The 25456-nt window shown below is 39.8% G+C and overlaps 1 protein-coding gene across 1 annotated transcript in view; it reads left to right on the top strand.

The window, feature by feature from the left end:
* The window catches only part of TLCD2 (TLC domain containing 2), a 52969-nt gene extending 30835 nt beyond the window's left edge, over nucleotides 1-22134 (top strand). Inside the window, exon 4 of the mRNA XM_082246235.1 lies at nucleotides 21561-22134. Coding sequence (XP_082102361.1) covers nucleotides 21561-21938 — 378 coding nt within the window. The 3' untranslated portion in view covers nucleotides 21939-22134. The remainder of the gene's footprint in view (nucleotides 1-21560) is intronic.
* The last annotated feature ends 3322 nt before the right edge of the window (nucleotides 22135-25456 follow it).

The raw sequence follows: 25456 nt of genomic DNA, 5'->3' as shown, positions 1-25456 counted from the left end.
TTGCCATGGGAGAGGAGCATTATCAGTTAGTAGTGTTACCCTTTGGTCTCGCCTCCGCTCCTTGGGTCTTCACAAAAATGTTTGTCCCGGGGCTAGCCTTGTTACGTCAGCGGAGGATTGGGGCTACCTGGACAACCTTCTTCTGCGTGCGGAGTCATCTGCTGTGGTAGGGTAGAAAGTTTCCGCGCTTATGGTTGAAATAAAGATGGCTGCAGCCTACCTCAAAATATAGCGAAGCTATATCAAATGAATGGAAATAAGTATAAAGGTAAATGGCGCTGCCACAGTATAAATATTAAATATGGGTAAGGGTGTGTATATCTAAATCTGGGGCCAATAAATAAATAATATAATGTATAAGGATACATTCTGGTGGACTAAAAATATATATGTTCTAAGTCTGTGCAATAAATAGTGTTTGCATAAAATTACAGATGATTAATGATGATGTGGGTGATATAAATACAATAAATTTTGTGATAGGTGGGCGTGAATAAATGCTGTCAAATATAAGGAAATATGTAAATGGATCTAAATCTTTAGGTGTACAATATAAAGTGATCACATTAATAAATATTAAACCCACTCAGGTGATAGTAGTTCAATGAATAAAGTGCATATATCAAAAACCGTGTTCAGATAAAGTGCATATACCGTGCTCCGAATATTTAAACCACTTTATAAAAAATGTGTATAAAACCAGTAGCCTCAGATAAAAATTTCATAAGTCCATAAAGATCAGCAGCAATAAATATGTATGATGGTAATCACAATGGAGTCCATATACCAAATCTAAACAAACTCCACAGAAAGTGAGGAAAAAGTGGATTCCGGGTGATAAATAGGGATGGGGGTGCTCAATGGAGGAATAAGTGCTCCCCTCCTCTTGATCCCGCACTCACCAGAGGGTGATACCCCTACAGGGGTAACCAGCGTGATATATATCTCCTGGGGGTCCCTCAAATGCTTGTCCAGATATCCACTTGTTCCAAGATAAGAATCAGTAGGCAGTAAATCCTCAGTCATATACGGATACAATAGTAATAGGGAACCGTATCCAGGAAATGTGAAGAAGAAAAAAACTCCAATAGTGAAGTATTGCTAAAAAACTTTCACTTTATTGTTAAAAACGATACATGGTACTCACATTTAGCATTAACAGACGTGCATATATGTATTTAGGGACCGCAAAACCCTGCTGCTCCTGATGACGTCATTGATGACGAAACGCGTAGAGCGTCGTCACGTCAGTTCCGCTGCCCTGTGAGTGAGACGCAGATCCGGTAGGTGGAGTGCATCGCGTCCCGGAAGGACATCGCTACACGAGGGTTTTGCGGTCCCTAAATACATATATGCACGTCTGTTAATGCTAAATGTGAGTACCATGTATCGTTTTTAACAATAAAGTGAAAGTTTTTTAGCAATAATTCACTATTGGAGTTTTTTTCTTCTTCACATTTCCTGGATACGGTTCCCTATTACTATTGTATCGGTATATGACTGAGGATTTACTGCCTACTGATTCTTATCTTGGAACAAGTGGATATCTGGACAAGCATTTGAGGGACCCCCAGGAGATATATATCACGCTGGTTACCCCTGTAGGGGTATCGCCCTCTGGTGAGTGCGGGATCAAGAGGAGGGGAGCACTTATTCCTCCATTGAGCACCCCCATCCCTATTTATCACCCGGAATCCACTTTTTCCTCACTTTCTGTGGAGTTTGTTTAGATTTGGTGTATGGACTCCATTGTGATTACCATCATATATATTTATTGCTGCTGATCTTTATGGACTTTTATGAAATTTTTATCGGAGGCTACTGGTTTTATACACTTTTTATAAAGTGGTTTAAATATTCTGAGCATGGTATATGCACTTTATCTGAACACGGTTTTTGATCTATGCACTTTATTCATTGAACTACTATCGCCTTAGTGGGTTTAATATTTATTAATCACTTTATATTGTACACCTAAAGATTTAGATCCATTTACATATTTCCTTATATTTATTTGACAGCATTTATTCACGCCCACCTATCACAAATTTATTTATTGTATTTATATCATCACCCACATCATCATTAATCATCTGTAATTTTATGCAAACACTATTTATTGCACAGACTTGGAACATATATATTTTTAGTCCACCAGAATTTATCCTTATACATTATATTATTTATTTATTGGCCCCAGATTTAGATATACACACCCTTAACCCATATTTAATATTTATACTGTGGCAGCGCCATTTACCTTTATACTTCTTTCCATTGGAGTCATCTGCTGCTCTGGTGGACAACGTGGACATCACTATGCGGACTCTGAGGGAGTTCGGCTGGCTTCGGAATTATCAGAAGTCTGCTCTGGTTCCTTCCACAAAGCACGACTATCTGGGTCTGACTCTGGACTCGGCTCTAGCCCAGAGCATTCCTTCCTCTGGACAAACTCCAGAAATTGCGTGCTGCAATTCATCTTCTGCTGTCCAGAAGGTGGTCATCCCTCCGGACTTGCATGCATGTGCTAGGCCTTATGGTTTCTACCTTCAAGGCAGTCCTGTTTGCACAGTTCCATATGAGGTCCCTGCAAAGGGAAATCTTGGGCAAATGAGACAAGTGTTAGAAGTCTCTGGATAATCAAATCCGGCTGAGCGGGGGACACAAGGGTCTCTGGTGTGGTGGCTTCGCTTTCCGGCTTTTCGCTAGGGCAAATCATTTCTCCAGGGGGGACAAAAAGTGTATTGGCAGCTCTGGAAGTAGCCGGCATTCTACAGTGGGCAGAACACTTTGTTCCGGCTCTCTCCACCGTACACATTCCAGGGGTGGAAAATTGGCAAGCGGATTATCTCGGCAGGTGTTGGACCAAGGGGAGTGGTCCATTCATCCGGATGTGTTTCATCAGTTGTCTGGTTGGGCACCCCCAAAGTGGATCTGTTTGCATCTCAGTTCAACTGTCTTAGTGCGTCTTTGGGCTTTCTGTCATCAGGCGTCAGTAAGGCATGTTTGCAAGGCAGCCACTTGGACGTCGGTGCATACTTTAAAAAAATCCTATAAAGTGGATGTGTTGGCATCTGCGGATGCCTCTTTTGGCCGCAAGTTTTGCAGGCTGCTGTTTGAAGGGCCTGTTTTTTTGGGTGTAAAGTTTTCAGGTGGGCTTCAGTTGTTTTTTTGGTTGTGCTCTTGTTACCTGGTTGGCTATGGTTTAGCCTTGGGAATTTTTTCTTGTTGTTCCCACCCCTCATGTTTTGACACTGCTTTCAGTACAGTAGCTGTGTTCGTCAATGAACGAAAGAGAAAATGGGATTTTTAACTTACCGTAAAATTATTAATTTCTCTGCTGTTCATTGAGACACAGCACTCGCCTCTCTGTGAAGTTGTAATTCTTCTGACACTGCTTGTACCGAAACTGAGTACCTATAGCTGTATACCTCTTGGGGACTGCCCATAGGGGTAGGTAGTCCTTCTTCTTCTTCTTTTTTTTTTCTGCCTAGTGTCCTACTCCTGTCAGGGGCAGTATAACCCAATGGTTAAGAAGATCAGGAGCTGTGTCTTGTCAATGAACATCAGAGAAATTGATTTTTATACTAAGTCAAAAATCCCATTTTTACGTTCCATCCATCTGTAAAAGGGCACCATATGGTAGAGAAACCCGCAAGCTGATTTCCTCCAATTTGTATTCCACAATAAAAGACTTACAACCATCATAAACCTCACAACTACATATATCTACACACAATAAATCCCCCCCCCCCCAAATCCATCTCCATGCATACGCATTCTTTCCCAATGCACCAGATGGTGCTCCTCCATAACCTGACATAAAACTACCCAATATGAAGCAAAACCAAGAGTATTGCATCCACTCGACTCCACAAATCAATCACGCAAACCCACCCAAGATGCATGCATTCTAATGCATGGTTGATGGAGGGATATGCATGTGGATGATGTCATGGTGTTAAGATGCGCGTGTGGGTGCTTATGTGTAGGTGTTTGAACTTTAAACTCTGATCAGCTTTCATACTAAACCAAGACTAGACAAGACTTGTTGCCATACAACTCTTTGCGGTGGAGTTTGTTTCTCTATAGGGAGACCAGTAAACTACAAAAGGCAGGAATGGGAATACTTGACCTAAACTTTTCTGTGGCTCAACATTTCAAATATCAGAGCAGTGGCCACCGAGGTACGTTACTACTGACGTTAAGTCTCCGATAAGGCCTCCTAGGATATACTGCACTTGATAGTGTTAAAAAGCGATGATTTAAATACGCTAATGGAACAGGAAACCAGGTGAATCTTTAACAAAATGAATAAAGATATCAATGGGGGAATAAATCAGGTAAGTACTTAGCAAGAATGCTAAGAAAAAAAAATTGTCGATAAATTGTAACCAAGGAACAAATAACCGAATTAGAAAGAAAGGAAAAGATACAAGCTTACTTAAAAGAAGCCAAATTGCCTAAATTAAGGGAGGAAAAATTACTAGCCTTAGACCTCTAACACAGAGAAATTTTTAAAAGCAGTAAAAGTAAAGGAGACCGCTATAGGAAATAGACCTGGACCAGATGGTTTCTCTGTAATCTATGACAAAAAGTTTAAAGATCAATTCGTCCCAAGACTATGTTCCTATTGGAATTGTCTAGATGAAGGGACAGAAATGAGGAAAGAATCACTGCTGGCTCAAAAATATGTTGATACCAAAAGAAGATAAGGATATAACGCAATGTGCTAGTTATAGACCAATATCATTATTAAATGCAGACACAAAGCTATATGCAAAAGTATTGGCCTCTAGACTGAAGTGATTAATGCAGAAATGGATACATACAGATCAAGTGGGGCTCATCCCAGGGAGGAAAGGAAGAGATAATGGGGTGAGAACACTTACGTTTACAAAATAAAAACCGAGATGGACCCCCAGTTCTATTCCTGTAAATAGATGCTGAAAAAGCATGAGAGAGACTGGGGATTCAGGATGGCTGCAGTAGAGGAGATGGGGATAGGTCCAAAAATGACTCGATGGATTAAAATATATAAACGGCAAACAGCAGCAGTAAAGATCTAATGGGACTTTATCTCAACCCTTCAAACTATTTATTGGTAAGAGACAGGGATGCCCCCTTTCTCCACTATTGTTTGTTTGCAATGACATTTGAGCCTTTATTAGCACCTATTAGGAACAATGTAGATGTAAAAGGAGTAAGTGTAGGGTAAGAACCTAAAGTGGCGGCATATGCGGATGATATCTTGCTTTATATATCTAGCCCTAGAATAACACTACCAAATATAATGAAATTATTAAAATATTATTATGGAGAATTCTCAAATTTGAAAATCAAACCTTTAAAGTCAGAAATATTAAACATCGACATAGATCGACAAGAGGAAGGACATCTAAAAAAGTTTCCACTTGCATGGCAGAAAAAATTAAAATATTTGGGAGTAAAATTAACAGCATCTATAAAAGATTTACCGTATATCAAACAACTATATCCCGTTGTTATTAAATGAGATTAAAGAAGAAATTAAAGTCTCAACGAGGCAGCTCTCTTGGATAGGCATATAAACCTAGTTAAGATGAGAGTTCTGCCAAGATTTATTGTATACATTTCAAATGCTCCCGATTATATGTGCCACAATTCTATTTTCAGATATTAAAAAAGAAGCTATTCAAATTTTATATGGCAACAAAAAGAGTGAGAATACAATTTGCAGTGTTTTTAACTAAAGATAAAACTCATGGAGGATTGGCTGTACCAGATTTTAAAAGATATTATGCAGTTTTATTATCACGGATTGTAGATTGGACAATTCATTCACGAGAAAAAAGTTGGGTTTAAATTGAGAACACATTAAGTAAGACACTTAAATTAAGGTGATATGGGTGCCACAGCATTTTTTTTTTTTTTTTTAACGCAAGTGTATTATTGTAATTGGGGTATGGGATTTAATACACAAACAAAGAAAATGGGAATGTAATTTACCAATACCACTTTTTGGAACAAATTATTTTTTACCGGGGAATGAGACACTATTTGGAGTATGGGTAAAGAAATGCACAATTAACCACTTGCCGACCGCCGCACGACTATCTACGTGGGCGGTCAGCCCCTCACAGGCAAAGTGACGTAGGTCTACGTCGCTCGCCTGTGAGGGTTTAGGGAGCGAGCGTGCGCCGCCGGAGGCGCGCTCCCGCTCCCGCGTGGTCACGGACCCCCCCGCGCGCGTGACCGGCGGACCCGATCGCCGCCGGCCACTCTGCGATCGGCGGGGGAGAGGGAGAAAGTCAGGCAGCTTGTGTAAACAAGCTGCCTGTCATTCTCCTCTCTGTATGAGAGCTGATCACATGGATCTACTATGTAGATCCATTGATCACTCCTCATACAGTTGAAGCCACAGCCAATCACAGTTAGAATCACGCCCCTAGGGACACACACAGCCCCTCCCTCTCAAATAAAGTTAACCCCTTCACTACCAGTGCATTTTTACAGTAACAGTGCATATGTATAGCACTGATTACTGTAGAAATGTCACTGGTAACCCCAAAAGTGTCAAAAATGTCAGTCAAGGGTCCGATCTGTCCGCCGCAATGTCGCAGTACCGCAAAAAAAATCGCAGATCGCCGCCATTACGCGTTAAAAAAAAAAACAACAAAAATGACAAAAATCTTTCCCTTTGTTAGTAAACGCAATAACTTTTGCGCAAACCAATCAAAATACGCTTTTTGCGATTTTTTTTTACCAAACATAGGTAGCATAAAACAAATTGGCCGAAAATATTAAAAAATTTTGATTTTTACATTTTTTTTTGGGGGAATTTCATATAAAAAAAAGGGAAAAATATTGCTATTTTTGCAAAATTTACGCTCTTTTTTTGTTTATAGCGCGTGATCAAAAAATCGCACAGGTGATCAAATACCACCAAAAGAAAGCTCTGTTTGTGGGAAAAAAAGGACGCCAAATTCGTTTCGGTACAGCGTCGCACGACCGCGCAATTGTCCGTTAAAGTCACGCAGTGCCGAATCGCAAAATGCCCTCTGGTCGTTTAGCAGCCAAATCCTCCGGGGCTTAAGTGGTTAAAGGATAATATGAAAGAAGGAAAGGTATGCACAATTCAGGAATTAAGACACAAAAGGGAACTGTTGCTAATAGATGATTTGAGATCTCATCAGTTAAGACATTTTGTGCAAACATTGCTACAACCAGTAAGATCAGGAGAGAGTTTACTGCCATTTGAAAAATTGCTCAGTCTACAGGAAGCACCCAAGCACTGTATTTCCCAGATCTATAAGATTTTTATATCCATGGCAGAGCCAATGGAACCGCCTTTTTTGGGGAACTTGAAAGCTGAACACTGGAGTGAGCAAGGGAGAGAAAATATTGAAGTTGGCACATGGAACAGCAAAAGGTTTATACGATAGAAATTATTCAGAAGTGCCTGTCAAGATGGTATATAACCCCCTCCTAAAGTACATAAATATCAATCTGAGAAATCACAGCTCTGTTGAATAGTTTGTGGGAATAAAGGGAACAATGGCTCATGTATAATGGGAGTGCCCAAAAATACAGGAATTTTGACAGGAAGTGACACCATAGATTCAAGAGTTTACGGGAATCAATATGCCTAAAAACCCAGGAACCCTCTTACTCCATAATACTAATTCTACAATAAAACAATATAAGAAAATGGTGATTCCACATTTAATAAATGCAGCAAAACCCCTGATCCCAAATACCAGAGAGCCCAACGTTAAGAGAATGGGTTAAAAGGGTAGCATTTATTTTTATATAATGTGGAAGAGTTGTGTCATTATGGAGAAGATAGAATGGAAAAAATTTGCAATTATCTAGAAAGGCTGGATAGAGTTTAAAAGCACAAAGAAGTACTGATGGGCATTTGAGGAAAGAGGTGGGAGAGGAGAGGATCAGAAGAGGGGAGGAGGAGGAGAGAAATTAAGGAAATATACAAAGAAGATATGTTGAGTTTTGAGGGAGAGGAGAGACGGGGAGGTGGGGTTATGGGGAGAAAATATAATTCCAGGAATGAGAATTTTGAACAAAATGTGGATAATTTTATATATTTTTGTATAAAGTGGAAATGTAAATAAAATTTAAATTAAAAAAAAAAAATCCTAGGTCTGGACATCCCTCTTTCCCCTGTTCATTTCCTCTTGCATATCCCTCCTATACCGATTAAGCCAATATGTAAAAAGCGTATTGCCCTATATACTGAACGCTGCAAACCGTTTGCTCCCATTATATTGGAAGCTTGCACAGGTTCCTGGTGGAGAGCAGTGGTTTTGCAAGGTTAATGATAGAGGGGAAGCAGGGCATTTGATAGCAACTTCTAAAGGGAACCATAACCGCTTCTCCAGCATTTGGTCGTCTTGGATGGATTACATTTGTGACCCCAGACAGGTGTCGTCCAGTTTAGGTCTGGAATTGGCAGAACCATCTCTTAGCCAACGTGTCCAGCCTCAGCAGCAGTGAGATGAGGGTCATTTTTTAGTGGTAGACACGACTCCTATTTCTATGCAATTTTCTTCCCTATAGGATGTTGGGCTTGGTGTGGGCGAGAACACTGGTTGCGGGAACGAAGGTACGTTCCTACTTCTTCTTTTTCTTTACCTTCTCTTTTTCTCCTTTTTTCTTTGAACAATTGAATACATTTCTTGTTTTGTGGGAATCTGGTTTAAGTACTACCTCATAATGCACTAATATGAAATGACGGGCAGTCCCAGTGTCTTGCCACTGAGGGGGAGGCCTCCTCTCCTTAGGGTGGCACTGCTTTCTCCCCTTCAGTGTTTTTATATTAGGCCTCAGGGTGGCGTTGGTGCGGTGCTGGGGGGGGGGGTAGATGGAGGCACATTTGCCCCCTTTCCCTAGAATCTCTAGGCTGGCCGGGCCACTCTATAGTTCATTTAACACACTCATTAGCATATGTTGACCTAGTGACGGCCACTGGGTCCACTTGTCAAGAGCTTTTTTTTTTTTTTTTTTTTTTACTCCTTACTTATTTCTGGATTCACGTATTTACACACTAGTTGGTGACAGACTCAAGAAGGCAACCCCAATTCCTTGAAGAGAGAGCTCTATTATCACTCTGTCATACAACTGTTGTTCTTCCTTTTATTCTTTGGTTTACTACTTGTATCTCACATTTTATGCGTGTCCTTGAAACTTTTTTTTATTTTTTTTTTTTTGCACTATTGAAAACGTTGATTAGACATGTTACGTTGTCTTAAATAAAGATTATATATATATATACAAATATCAGAGCAGATTACTGGCAGCAAGTTTTTTTTTTTTTTTTTTGTGCACAGGAGTATAAATAATAATTAGAAGCCATTTGTAGGTATGTTCTATTCTCAGTATGCATGTTAAAGCATCATTTTCAGCTCTGTTGTGCATTCTTCTTCTTCTTTTTTTTTTTTTTTTTTTGAAGAAAATAAAACTTTTATTGAAAGTAAACAGAACATTGTACAATCATCATATACTGAATACAAATAAAGACTTTTTTTGTTGCGTCATAGTTTAGTGTTAGTTGTTGGCAGGTGCACTCTTCAAAGAAAGTCTGGCAGATTAAAGTGGTTGAAAACCCTTACACATATACCCAGTGACGTGACTGGCCTCAGGTGATACGAAGATGAAACAAACCCTCTTACATAAGTTGTACCTGCTTATCTGCAGTCTTCTTCTGTACATCTGTTCAAAGTGCTGAATTGAAAAGCTTGTCTGAGAGTTCAAAAATGGGGTGGAGAGCTGAAGGTATACTCTGCACAACTCAGTGCAGACGTGAACAGGTACATGGCTGATACAAGGAGAAAGGAGCAGCACTATCTAAGTGCAGCAATCTGTAAACCGTTTATTGTAAATAAAATTAAGCAACTCACAAAGCAGTGATTCACCACTTTAAATAAACAAAGTAATCTTTTGAGGCCTCTATTCGCCCGCTAATCCTGAATCAGGAAGTGACATCATTCCCGATCGCCTGGTGTACCCAAATTGTATAGGTAGCGATGGAAGCCGCCAGCACTGCCGGGGATACTGGCTGGACACCTGCAGACAGCGTCGCTGATCCCGGAGCAAAGGGGATGACTTTGTTTTTTTTCTAAGCACTAAATCGCTGCTTTCTTGTGAGTGGCTTAATTTCTATTCACAACAAATGGTTTACATTAGGTGGCGCTGCTCCTTTCTCCTTGTATCTTCTCCAGAGTTCCTTCTAGCTCGTTATGCGCCCGCTACCACCGAGTCAAGCACTCTTTTTGGATTTTAGGGACTGTCATTTGGACTTTACAGACTATTTTTTAATATTGCCCTTTTTTAATATTACCATTTTGACACAACCCACACTAGCCTCCCCTGAGTGTGTCAAATATCCCCTGGTTTCCAGGAACAGAGCTGAGGCTGTCAATTTGCTGGAGTTCCCTCTGTCACCATTTTTCTCTTGGTGTCAGGAAAATTTGTCAGAAGTGATTTTAGGCTGATAGAGGAATGAAGCAGTAGACAGAAATGACTCTGTGCTCTGGATTGAGACAAGTACATACTATAAAGGGATATGCTTTGTTCCTATCTCATCTCTGAGATTTACAACCACTTTAATTTGGAAGGGCGCTGTGTTGTGATCTTTTTGATTTCAGTCAGTTTTTAACTGTTTAAAGCCCGTACATCTGTTAAGAAAATTGGAAGTAAAATTTTGTACAACGAATGATTGGCTGATTAACTGAGCGTTTAGTATAGTGCTTTCAACATCCGATTCCGACTTTTCAAATGACAAAAACTGGATGTGAAGGCTTTAAAATGTTTTATTGTACGTGAATACATGTCTGATTTTCATTTAATTCGTACAGTTTTTGTCTGAAAAAATTGTAAGCAGGACTACGCATGCTCGGAAATGAAATAATACATAAACTATTCAACACATTACATCACTCCTGAAGTTGTATTACACGCTCCTTCTGGATGATTGCCAGGTCACTGTTTTTTATGGCTGCTGGTCTCCTATATGGGTATTTTTGTATGTTGGATCTGACAGGTTGGTATAATTTTGGATTGGGAGCCCCTGTGTGGTTGGTCTTTCCCTTTTTTATATTGCATGCCAATAAATAGATTGGTTTCGCAGTACCTTTTTTGTGGAGGTTTCTTTCTTCTTTTTTCCAATTTTATTATCCTCCTATGATATTGGTCAAATAAGCTATTTTAAGGGCTTTTTGTATTCTGAATAAATATGGAAAATTTTCTTTTAATGGAATTTGTCTGATATGTCTGGGCACATGTAAATCCCCCATTTCCAGGACTTGCTGGCATTTATTTCTCCCCACCCCCCGGTCTTTCCTTTTCTTCACACTAGACCTGGGTTTCTTTGCATAATTTTTATATTTCCAGCGGACAGTGCCAGAATTTTATAGACGACAGAATTTTACTCTCCATTCAATTTCCACTATTCATTCGAACATTACACCACTCCTGAAGCTGTATTCTGTACGAAAATTTTTGTATGTTGAGTAACCTCTTCACTTTTGTTATGAGACTAGCATGCAACAAAACGGACGATTATTCGTCCGATAATCTGAACCTGTGCAAAGTGTTTTATTAGCCAAGCTGCACTTTATATAAGGTCTAATTTCTTTGGGTACAGCAGAACTTTCCTATGTATCCCGTTATTTAGGAACAGTGCAGTGAAGTCCCTTTCATGCAGCACTAGCCTAGCTCCTATTTCCACCCAAATCATTTATTTTTAGTAATCCATTAAAAGGCTCAAGTATACATTAACTGTACTCCACCTCATCCTTTTAAGTATCAGCATATTTCCTTCCCCTCTGGTTTTCCTGTCACACAATCCTCATATAGAACATACATGGGAAGAATTGTTCAGCTTTAGTGGCAAGCTTCTTGTGACCGATTGTATAAAAGATGTATAAACTGTAGATAAGATGGTGATAATCCTGTAAACTAGAAGTTTGCTTTTAAAGTCTGCTTATGAAACAGCCCAACCCTGTTGTGTAAATGTCCTTTATCATTTGCTGGATTCCAGGAGCTGTAACCTTCGGGAACCTACTCCACCTCCCCTGTTATCTATAGGGAGATGTTATGAAAGATGATGGTGTGTAGATTATCAACTCTGCCAAGGTTTTACAGCATGAAAACTGCTTATCTAACCACTGAGGCCAGTACAGGGATCCATGAAAGCTTGAAATGTAGAAGATCTGTAATTATATAAGGTTATACTTTAGTGTCTCTGCACTATACTGATATTAGGGCCTGTTGAGCCAGCCATTCAATTGGAAAGTGTTATTCTCGTTTTAGGGTAATATTACATTTTATGAACTGTTTTTATATCACATATATAATTTATTTTACAAATAAACATTTGTAGGTAAAAAAAGATAGACCGCTCCAGATCAGTCCACCCTTCTCTGCTACAAAACTCGAGTGCCAGTCCAGCTTGTAACTAAAGAATATATGCAAAATTAAGTGGAAGATTGCAGTCCGATTGAAACAATGTTTTTATTGATGCGATTCCTAAAGTGATAAACCAGGAGGAAGGAGACCGTGGCATTCTCCTTCCTCCCTCCCACTGTATTGCTTTATTTTTATGCATATATATCAGTAAAGGTGGTTTTATCAGACTGCAGTCATTCACTTATATTGCAAACATTAAGCCCAATCATTAATCTGTAAACGTTAAGTACATTCAGAAGTAGTTTCCATTTTTTTTTTACATCTGTAACTTTCATGAAAGTAATACCTGGTGTTCCTGCCATGAAGATCCTTGTTCAGGCATTTCCTTTTAGAATAACTACACTCTATCTTTCTTTTCGTTGTGCTACTGTATTTTCAACATGTCAGACTTGTAAGCTGAAAAGCTTCTAAAGCTTATTGCTGCATCCTATGCAAAGTGTACCCTACGTTCACATCTTGGCGTTGCTATTTACAGGCGTTTTTAGGTTGACAAGTGACCAATGGAAAAAATAAAAACTCCTGTAATCTGCCTAAAAAGAAGCTCATGTACTTTTTTGAGCGTTGGGCGTTTTGCTTAAAACGTCAAAACGCTCAGATGTGAACAGGGGCCATTGAAATTAATAGGATTGGTCTTGTTGGGCGTTTTTTTTTTTTTTTTTTTTTTTTTTTTTTTTTTTTTTTTTTTTTTTTAGCTGATCCTAGAGCAGAAAAACTCCCCAAAACGCCTACATGTGAACTTGGCTTAACTGCTATTTTCTGGGCTCTAGGAGCACACTGCCAAATTCACTACTAAACCGTGGAATGGTGCCATTCCATAGCATGGGTATAGCATAGTATGAATTGTTACTGCTTACTGAAGCGTCTTTAGGTTATAATGGGAGTGTGATTTTAACTAACATAAAGTGCCTTTTATCTACTAAACTATGTGGGACCCCCGTATCTTGTGAGCTTAATTGCACAGTGTACGAGAGAACCAGTCTGAGTGACCACATGACTATTTTTGCCTAATGTATACACCACCACCGATAAGAGTAGAAGAGGGAATATCATCAGTGGCGTCACCAGAGTGAAAGCTGGATTGATCCCCAGTGGGAAATGTGCGTTTGACCTGATTCTATAAAAGTCTATCGTTTTTGGAGTTGAGCGGCAGGCACAATTAATGGTAGGAGACACTGAATGGGTTTTAAAGAATTGAACACCAGGATAACCTAAATATTACATGTGGTGCAAGTGTATATTTTAACCACTTAAGCCCCGGAGGATTTGGCTGCTAAACGACCAGGGGGTATTTTGCGATTCGGCACTGCGTGACTTTAACGGACAATTGCGCGGTCGTGCGACGCTGTACCTAAACGAATTTGGCGTCCTTTTTTCCCACAAACAGAGCTTTCTTTTGGCGGTATTTGATCACCTGTGCTATTTTTTGATCACGCGCTATAAACAAAAAAAGAGCGTCAATTTTGCAAAAATAGCAATATTTTTCCCTTTTTTTTTTTATATGAAATTCCCCCCCAAAAAAATGTAAAAATCAAAATTTAACATTTTCGGCCAATTTGTTTTATGCTACCTATGTTTGGTAAAAAAAATTGCAAAAAGCGTATTTTGATTGGTTTGCGCAAAAGTTATTGCGTTTACTAACTAAGGGAAAGATTTTTGTCATTTTTGTTGTTTTTTTTTTTTAACGCGTAATGGCGGCGATCTGATTTTTTTTTTTGCGGTACTGCGACATTGCGGCGGACAGATCGGACCCTTGACTGACATTTTTGACACTTTTGGGGTTACCAGTGACATTTCTACAGTAATCAGTGCTATATATATGCACTGTTACTGTAAAAATACACTGGTAGTGAAGGGGTTAACTTTATTTGAGAGGAGGGGCTGTGTGTGTCCCTAGGGGTGTGATTCTAACTGTGATTGGCTGTGGCTTCAGCTGTATGCAGAGTGATCAACGGATCTACATAGTAGATCCATATGATCAGCTCTCATACAGAGGGGAGAATGACAGGCAGCTTGTTTACACAAGCTGCCTGACTTTCTCCCTCTCCCCCGCCGATCGCAGAGTGGCCGGCGGACATCGGGTCCGCCGGTCACACGCGCGGGGGGGTCCGTGACCACGCGGGAGCGCGCCTCCGGCGGCGCGCGCTCGCTCCCTAGACCCTCACAAGCTAGTGACGTAGCCCTACGTCACTTTGCCTGTGAGGGGCTGACCGCCGACGTAGATAGTAGTGCGGCGGTCAGCAAGTGGTTAAGAGATTCACTATACAAGCAACACTTCTTAGACTTTTTTTTTATTTTTTATTTTTTTAGTTTTAAATTGAGTTTGTTCACTTGTGGGCTCAGGGTGTATATGTTTGAGCACTGAGTGAGTATCAGAATATCTGCAGACGAAGAAAAAGAAAAAAAAAAAAAGAATATCTGCAGACGCAGAATATATACAGTATATTGTTGAACACTCATAACTGAGGGATCAAAGACAACTGATCGCTCAGTTCTTGGCCTTTAGTGAGCAGAAAGCCAGTGACCGGCTCTGCCTCTCCAGCACTCACTGGAGCATCGGGCTGTGGAGGAGGCAGGAGCGGCTGGTTCAGGCTCTGTGGCCTGGGGGGGGGGGGGGTTGAGGAGCAGAGAGCTGCTGACTGACAGTCTCTGCTCAGGGAGCTGTAGGAACTGAGCGATCTGCATTGTTAGATCGCTTGGCTCTTAGTCTTGTGGGCCATACACACTATAAGATTTTCTGAAGACTTTTCCCTTTAGACTTACCAGAACCAGATAATATGAGGTCAAACCTAAACACTTTCAATTTGTCTGCAATCTGGCAGGCCTTTGCACTACATAGAAAAGGTAAATCTGAAGGAAATCTAACCACAAAAGTTGGCTAGTGTGTATCCAGCTTTAGAGGAGCAGGGGGACAGATACAGCTCTGGACCAATGCTGCATCCAGCTTGGTAAGTATGATTCTGGAAAATAAAGCCCCGTACACACGTACCGATCGTCGGCGAACGATCGGCCGTCTTTTGTCCCCGGGCTGTCTTGTCTGTTGAAAAGTGCAAAGACAGCACAAGAATTTTGTCCGCCGACTACAGCCGACTGCAGAAGTGATGTCATGTGATGGTTAACTTTCCCTGTGTTTTTTCTTTTCTGAGCATGCCCAGTCTTGCAAATCTGCGGTCTGTTGGCCGAATTCTGTACTGACTGGCGAACAATCGGCCGCTCTGGTGTCGGCATACAAAAATTTTAATGCTTGCATGACAGATTCTTGTCGGCAGAATGTGCGCTGACGGCTGTCGGAGGCATCATACTAACAAGCCTACAATCGGCAGATCGGCCGACGCTTTTCGGCCGGCGATCGGTACGTGTGTACGGGCCTTAAGTAAACTCCTATTTCTCTTTTAAGGTTGAGATCTCTCCAGAGTCTGGATTGGCTCAGTGAAAGCCCGCTGACGGCTGAGTAGGGGTCACACGAGTGCAGAACAAAGTGCACTCCTGTGATCTGCAGAAGGTGATGCCAAACAAGCTTTGGCCCTACTTCTACTTTAACCGCTTGACTTTCGGAAGATATACCCTCTTCATGACCAGGCCACTTTTTTGCTTTTTACCACTGCGTTACTTTTATTGATTGCGTGGTCATGACCAGGCCATTTTTTTGCTTTTCGAAACTGCGGTAACTTAACTGACAGTCATTCTGTGCACAAATAACATTTTTATATAACTTTTTTCCCACAAATGCAGCTTTATTCTGGTAGGATTTGATCACCACTGGGTGGTGTGTGTGTGTGTTTGTTTTTTTTTTTTTTTTTTTTTTTTTTTTTTTTTGTTTTACTGTAAATAAAAAAGGCCTACAATTTAGAAGAAAATATATATATTTTTTTTTATCGCCTATAAAACCTATCCAAAAAAATAAAGTAAATCTTTTAATACATTTTGGCCAAAATGTATTCCGAAACATATATTCTCAAACAAAGCATGCAGCGCATATTGACCTAAAAATGAATCAAGGTTAATAACGCATGTGTGTTATTTATCCAGTGTGATATCCGGCACTTATCCCTCCTCATTTTCCAGTCTCCCAAGATGTAGTTATATGTAAGAGAAATTTGGTATATAGAGCTCTCTGTACATACAGTGTGATACTCACTCCAATATACTCCCACAAAAACGCACTCCCATTAATTCCTTAATACCACACAACGCCTCAATCCTTCATGTGTCTTCAAAATTTTGTGTTCCAACTAATTTCGAACTGCCCAATTACCTCCCCTGCTCACCTTCATGTTTTGACCTCAAAACTAATCGAGGTCATAAACGCCTGTGTGATCTCTCATCTCACATGATCTCCTCCACTTGGCTTCCTTTCTTCTACACCCCTAGGCCCATGGATATAGTGACATTCAAAAAGAAAAATGTATATAGTGCTCTCTGTACACACAATTTATTGCCTCAATGATTCCAATATTGCACTCACATTAGCTCCATAAATGCCAGCAAATCATCAAGCCTTCATTCATATCCTATGTGCAGATTCACTGCTCACCTCCTATAGTGGACCCCGAACATAGTCAAGGTCAAGCAGGCTTATTTAAATGATATCCTTCTCCTCTTTTCCTCTGCTATATTCTATCCTCCACATGCATGCCTCTCATGCATCTGTTATTATGTAAATACACAATGGGACCAATAGTGCTCTGTTTTCAAATCCCTCCCTCAGCTTGGCTGTGCCCCTGTACATGTTACGCCAATAGGCTTCCTAAACCACCTACAGGTGCATCTCTAAAAATTATAATATCATCAAAAAGTGAATTTATTTCAGTAATTCGATTCAAAAAGTGAAACATATTTTATAAAGCTGTGTTGTACACAGAGTGATCTATTTTCAAGCATTTCCTTTTTTTTTTTTTTTTTTCTTTTTTTTTTTTTTTTTGAGGATTCTGGCTTACAGTAAGTGAAAACCCAAAATTCAGTATCTCATAACATTTAGAATATTACATAAGACCAATAAAAAAAAAAAAAAAAAAAATGTATTGCAGAAATGTTGGCTTACAATGGGACTTGTAGTTCTGCAACAGCTGGAGGGCCAGGGTTTGCATTTCCCTGCACTATACCAATACTTGGTGAGGGCTTCTTTTTGCATGAATTACTGCATTGATGCGGCATGGCATGGAGGCGATCACCTGGTGGCACTTCTAAGGTGTTATGGAAGCCCAGGTTGCTTTGATAGCGACCTTCAACTCCTCTGCATTGTTGGGACTGGTGTCTCCCATCTTCCCCTTGACAATACCCCACAGATTCTCTATGGGGTTTAGGTCAGGCGAGTTTGCTGGCAAATCAAGCACCGTTATACCATGAATAATAAAACAAGTAATTGGTACTTTTGGCAGTGTTGGCAGGTGCAGAGTCCTTTTGGAAAATGAAATCCGCATCTCTATAAAGCTGGTCAGCAGAGGGAAGCATGAAGTGATCTAGAATTTCCTGGTAGAGGGTTTCGCTGACTTTGGACTTGATAAAACACAGTGTACCAACAGTAGCAGATTACATGGCTCCCTAAGTCATCACGGACTGTGGAAAATTTTGAACTTTTTTTTTTTTTTTTTTGGAAATCAAGTCAGAATTGGGGAGCCATGTCCCCTGCTGGTGTTGGTCCACTGTGTTTGATCAAGATTAATTTGCATATCGCAGTGCAAACTGTTCGGACAGGAATCCAATTGCATGGGTGTGAACGCCCATGCGATCCGATTCTGGTGCGGACCAAAAAAGGGTCCTGTGTGATCTGTATGGCTGAATTTGCATCGCACAGACATTGCATGTGGTTGGTAGAGCAGTGCGGTGTGAATCACATGCGATGTCTGACCGCTATAGTGTGAACCGACAGATAAAGCTGCATCAGGAAGATAATTTTTATCTTGACACATATCAAACTAGGGCCAAAAAGCTTAAACATGAAATAGCACAACAGTTTCTGCTATTTCAGTGTTGTCTGTTGTCCCCAACAGAAGACTTGACATAAGATTCTCCACTCCACCCCCGACTTCCAGTCCTAGTACAGTAGTATTCTCACGAGGAAAAAACTGAAAATTTGATTTTACTTTTTCAGCCTTGTATACACAAGACATCAGTGATATCTGCAAAAGCTGGCCATTTCTCTACACCCTGTTGTACAAGATAATATTGTGATTTGTTTTTTCTGTATGTATTGTATATTTTTTGTGTTTCTAATGAATTGCTTTGGTGTTGGCACAATGCCAGTTACCATTGAAAAACAAAGAAATTCCTTATAAAAGGTCAAAGTGCTTTCTAGATTTATCACATCCGGGATTAGCCCTGGCTATATGGTTTCAGTTTTGAGAAGACTTGTTAGCTGGCATGTGGGTTTATTTAAGATGCAGTGGTGATAACCTGCTGCTAACCTAATGATACATTGGGATAGGTCATGATTCCTGTAGTGGCTAGCATTAAAGCAATGTTAAAAAAAAAAAAAGTGTTTTTTTTACCAGATTTTTTTTTTTTTACGAATTATGATTTGACTGTTTGCTGTTTCCTTTCTCCTTTTCCCTATTCTTTTTCAGCTTATTATTGTTTTTTAGTTTGAAACACCACTATCTGATTAGGGAAATACAGTGGGTGGGACTACAAAAAATAAAAAAAATCCTGGATGTATTCACCAGGTTATACTTTTGTAGAAAAATATTACTTGAAGTTTTCCAGGATTCGGCTAAGGCAACTTGGCTAATGGGAGCATAAATTTATATCGGATTCAGTTTTGGACGTGAGAGTTTAAAGCGGAACTTCACCCAAATGGGCGTTTTCACCCTTCACTGAAATAACACTAAAAATAACAAAAAAAATGGGTACCTGGTAAAGTTCATGCACATGAACTTTAATGGTATCCCAGGCTTAGTCTGTAGGGTTCAATATTGAGTTGGCCCACCCTTTGCAGCTATAACCGCTTTGACTCTTCTGGGAAGGCTTAGCTTAGGAGTGTATCTATGGGAAAGTGAACATTCTTCCAGAAGCGCAATTGAGGTCAGGCACTGATGTTAGACGAGAAGGCCTGGCTCAGTCTCCGCTCTAATTCATCCCAAAGGTGTTCTGTTGGGTTGAGGTCAGGAGTCTGTACAGGCCAGTCCTTTTTTCCTCCACCCCCAAACTCGCTCATCCATGTCTTTATGGACCTTGCTTTGTGCACTCGTGTTCAGTCATGTCGGAACATTAAGAGGCCATCATCAAACTATTTCCACAAAGTTGGAAGCATGAAATTGTCCAAAATGTCTTGGTATGCTGACGCCTTAAGAGTTTCCCTCACTGGAACTAAGGGGCAAGCCCAAACCCCTGAAAAACAACCCCACACCATAATCCCCCCCCCCCCCCAAACCCCTGAAAAACAACCCCACACCATATTCCCCCCCCCGCCCTCCACCAAAATATTTGAACCAGTGCACAAAGCAAGTTCCATAAAGATATGGATGAACGAGTTTGGGGTGGAGTAACTTGACTGGCCTGCACAGAGTCCTGACCTAAACCCAATAGAACCCCTTTGGGATGAATTCAAGCCGAGACTGCAAACCAGGCCTTCTTGTCTAACATCAGTGCCTGAACTCACAAATGCGCTTCAGGAAGAATGGTCAAACATTCCCAAAGACAAACTCCTAAACCTTGTGGACAGCCTTCCCAGAAGAGTTGAAGCTGTTATAGCTGCAAAGGGTGGGTCAACTCAATATTAAACCCTACAGACTAAGACTGGGATGCCATTAAAGTTCATGTGTGTGTTAAGGCAGGCGTCCCAATAATTCTGACAATACAGTGTATCTAAACCCGGGAAATGTATTTGTATGTACCTTGCCAGAACGTTTATGGTTTGGCCATCTTGATTTTATGTACCATTTTGAGGTTGGTTTAAATTTTACATTTTATTTTTTTTTTCCACACTTGTGCATTGAGCTAATGTCCGTCAGTACCACAATGACCAGCAATGCATCTGCTCCACGTGCAGTGATGAGGTAGCAGGGGTCGGGCTCGGGAGTGAGCACACACGAGTTCCTCCCTAGCAAGTGCTATTTATTACAGAGCAGGTAAGTATGACATGTTTGTTATTTTAACAAAAAAAAAATCTTGAGGCTCTGTTCACATATTGGCATCTCAGGTCGCGGCCAGAATCACTGCGATTCTGCCCAGGATTCTGAATCATGGCAAATCGTGGGATGTCCACTTGATTCCTATCACTTCCAATGGAAGCCCAAACGCGGTGAGATTTTGCCGCGATTGTTGCCAGACGAATCGCGGTAAAATTACACAAACAGAATCACGGGACGTCTGTTGCCCGAAAAAACTTATTTTGGACGACAAGGCGTCCCGCTATTCTGTTTGTGGGTTTTTGTTTTTTTTCAGGCAACAATCATGACAAAATCGCGCCGCGCTGGAAGTGACGGGAATCGCAGCAATTGTGCCCGCGATCCGGAACCCCAATATGTAAACAAAGCCTGAGTGTAAGTTGGCTCTTATTTTCCAAAATTTTTTTATAGGCAGGTGTACATTTCATGAGTCTTAGAAAAATGTTGCATATAAGCCATATTGTTAGTGGTGTTAAACCTGAAAGAAAATTTGTGTGTATGTGTGTGTGTGTGTGTGTGTGTATATGTGTATATATATATATATATATATATATATATATATATATATATATATATATATATATATATATATATATATATATATATATATTGCAAATTCTTAAATGTGGTGGCTGCGTTTTTTTAGTTTCTCCTTTTTTAGTCTTTTCGGGGTTTTTTGTACCAGCCAGCAACACCCTTCCTGTCTTAGTTTGGCTCTTCTATGGAGGAGCACTGGAGTCACCCTTGGACAAGAGCGCCATCTGCAGAGGGTAGGGATTAACAAACTAAGCCTAACTCAAACTTTTATTCCAAAAGAAAGCTGAACTAAATGAATAAAAGCTGACCAGGGGAAAGTTTTTTTTTTTTATTTTTTATTTTTTTTGCCCTGTCTAAAATCAAAAGTGCAGTTTCACTTTATACATGTGTTTTTTGTGTTTTTGTGTTTTTTTCATTATTGCTTTGCTCATTAGATCTTATTTTACTCTCTTCTAGGTTATCATTTGTTTTGGGATATCCTTACTCCTACATCGCTATATAGGTTTTTCTGTGGTGGCCTTGCTGGTGGAAATTAACTCAATTTTCCTGCATCTGAGACAGATCCTTCTCATGGCCAACCAGCTGAAAACCACTCTCTACCGACTTAACAGCTTACTAAACCTGGGCACATATGTCATCTTCAGAATCAACACTCTGGCGTGGATGACAAGGTGGTTGGTGCTAAACCGAGAGAACATTCCACTTCTCATCTATACTGTTGGTAGTGTTGGAATGGCCATCATGACTGTGATGAACATTGTACTTTTCTACCGACTCCTTCGAAGCGATTTCCTGAAGTCAACCCGTGACTTGCCAAGTGAAAAGGATAAATAAAAATTTTATCAGATTGAGCCTAATTATCAAGATTCAGGGGGGCTTTTTGACCAATTCATCCTCCTGCAAGATGATACTACTTGTGAATGAAGCATACATATTGTCAGTACTGGAGAACAGTTTCCTCCAGTATTCATGCAACTCCACTGCACTATAGGCTCTGAGGAAACCTAATGGCTAGTAGTTTTTTTTTTTTTTTTAAAGAAACAATCAGTCAAATTGTTGTTCGTTCAACAGTTAAGCACTTATTAGGGCCTTTGAAACGGGTGTTGCAGAATCTGTCTTTATAATGCTTCTCATGCTTTTATGCAGAATTGCTCAGCCACCAGTATTTTTTTTTTAGCAGTAATGCTAATAGTGTAACAACAATGACCAGTCTTCCTCGATTGTTCAAGGCTTATGAAAATTTAATTTTGTGGATGGGAAATATGACCAGTCAAATCCTTTTAGTATACATATTTAAATGCTTGTGATGGTAATGATATTCTGCTGTGGAAGTAAGGACAGATCCCCTGCAGCATGTGCTTTTTATTGCTCTGTAAAATGAAATATTTTGCATTTATACACACACACACACACACACACACGGCCATTTTTGTTTATACTACAGGCATAATTTTTTTGGGCCTAATCAGTTGACATTAGAGTGCATCCTAATGAATAGATATGAAAAGTACATAAACAAAAATGGCGGCCTCTAATGAATAAATGTTTAGAAACTGAAGTTTGGACACTAGAAGACACTTTCCATGTTCAAATACAGCAGACTCCTGACCTTTTTTGTGAAGTAAAATGAACAGTCCTTACACGGAGGTCTAGCAAATCCACAAAAAAAAAAACTGGTATTGCAGATTTTTAAATATAGTGATATCCCATGAGAGGTACCCTATATAATACATGGATTTTAAAAGGATGCCTATCACTTATGAGAGCTGGACCCCTTTGCTCCTTTTTACTGCACAAAGAGGGGATTGAAATCTACCTTTTTTAGTGAAAGTTGAAATCCCTTTTTTTTTTGTACAGATTTATATGGCGTAGTGGTGTCAAGAACTTAAAACAATATATTGCATTTTCTTTTAGGTTGTTCAGTACAAAGGCAGGTAAGGCTATTTTGCATTGATTATTTTTTTTTTTTTCTGTAGCATTTTATTTCAGGGTATATGGCTACTGTTTAAACACACATCTACATATCGGTTTACCATATATGAAGCACTTATGCAAATTTCAGAAAAGTTGACTTGGATTCTACCTCTTTGTTATGGTGCTATGAATTTTAGCTTCCTCTTGTTAACTGGCCAGTTGAGAGGGGTATGTAACTTTAGCAAGTTTTTCCTCTCTGCAACATTTGCCGTTTTTCATGCCAAAGGTATGCTACTTTCCTCACACCACTACCTCACAAGCTCTTCTCAGAGGTCTCTAGGAATCTCTAGTGCTTTGTATTTTATTGAAATGTTTGTTTCAACGGAAAGCTAAAAAAAAAAAAATCAGACCGCCATCTAGTTTCTAGTCTTTCTTTTCTAGGCTTCTAAGAATTGCTCTCCTATGTGATCAGACTTTAGAACTGAAGTTCTAGCCTGGATGCGTCTCTTCTATAATTACATTGGGGAGATAGACAGGGGGTGCTACCTGACAAACTCTGCATGTATTGCTAAAATTGCAAAGCATTAAAGATGCAGCAGTGTGTACTACTCAATATGTCCATTTATAGGTTGGAGGTAGAAACACGGACCAACCATCTGTTTTTACTGCCAACTGGCGGCCTGTAATAAAGGAGCCTAAATGTTTGCTTCTCTGTATGGCTCACATAACTTAGTACTGCTGAGTAGTGCAGATGATGTAAATATGAATTTGAAAGCAGATTGAAGGCAACCAAAAGATTCATGGTCTACTTAAAATCTGATATCAGAATGGAGCACTACTAGATGGTGACTTGTTCCACAAAATAAGTGCAAAAAGATGTGTATTAGTTAAAATAACATGGACTACTTCATCAAAATGCTTTAGGGTCCACAGTTCAATTAATCATTTAGATCTCCCCACCATCTTACCCCTACAGTTACCAGGCTATTCTTACTCTTCTGTTGAATTCTGCGTAGTATAAACGCATTCAATAGAGGTGAATCGTTTGCTTACATTTAAAACCGGCACCAGGGAGATTCACCCGCAGTAAATTTTTTTCTAAAAAAATGCTAATTTTAATGACTAAAATTGTAATCCCTTTTTAGAATCCCCTGCAGGTAGTATTTTTAAGTGTGTTTTAAAAGATAAGTTCACCTTTAAAAAAAAAAAATAAAAAATGCACTTTTTTTTTTTTTTTTTTTTTTAGAAGCCTTCCATTGCACCAGTGATCATGCAGGTCCCCTGTAGACTGTCAGTGTGAGCTGGCTGTCCGTACATCGTATGGATAGGCAGTTTCACAATGACGGGAAGACTCAATCAACTACCACAGTGCTCAACAGCGGCGTAGTAGTTCATTAAGAACTACAAGCTGACAGCTGAAAAGGCTGTCAGTAGTTGTAGTTCATCCATTCACAGAACTTGTTTCAAAAAGTAACAGTATGGGAAACTTCTCCCCATACTGCTTTCACAGAGAGTGCAGAAATTGCCGAGCGGCTGCAGCACTGGGAACAGGTTACATGTTCAACTTAAAACGGGTGGAACATGTAACCTGTTCCCGAAGGTGAACTTATCCTTTAACTGTGCACATGGTGGAAGCTCAACTTCCAATCCATAATGAAAAATTTGGAATTGTGTAACAGCATTGACCTTTTTAAAATATATGTATATATTGCAGCTTGCCAGATGTTCTTAGATGAGGTGGCTTGTATTTGTTTCCTTTTTTTAGGCTTTTTTCCTTTATTATGACCTGTTGATCCTGCCAGTAAGTCTGTTATTTTTCAACTACCCTTAACAGACCAAGCTGTCCAGCAAAAGTGTCAAAGGGTTAAGTCTAACCATTTAACATAAACAGGGGTGCTTTTACAATGGTCAGATTTAATACCTTGTGAAAAAGCTTTATCCCAAATGGGGGGGGGGGGGGGGGGAATCTTTCTGTAACTGTTAGAAAAAAATAAATAAAAATGTATGACCTTTAATTTGTTTGTCAGTCTTCGGAGAAGGTAATTTTAGATGTACTAGCAGCTTTAGATGGATTAGAGTAAAGGCTCGCACAAACTTGACGAGAATCGGAAGAAATATCCTCCGTTTTTTTTTTTTTTCTCTCTCTCATGCTCAGCGGTCATAACCGTTTTTAGTTGACAGTGCATAATGTTCACTAAATTTCTCGTCCGTTTTCTTTGTTTTTTTTTTTTTGTTTCCAGACTTCCGGGTCGTCAGCAACTTCAGATCATGTGCGGTCTTTTGTATCCGATTTTTCGCGGACGTACTGCATACACATTAAACAAAAATTTCTGGGGACGGATGATAAAAATTTTGGCGTTTGTCCCTCCTTTTTTTTTCATTAAAAATGTCGGCATCGGCTGCTGAAAGTTGTGTACACACTTGCCGAAAATCGTACG

The sequence above is a fragment of the Pelophylax lessonae genome (genome assembly GCF_965119305.1).
Source record: "Pelophylax lessonae genome assembly, chromosome: 2".
NCBI classification, from domain to species: Eukaryota; Metazoa; Chordata; class Amphibia; order Anura; family Ranidae; genus Pelophylax; species Pelophylax lessonae.
Note: the sequence above shows the minus strand (reverse complement) of the source record. Positions and strands in the feature narration are given on the sequence as shown.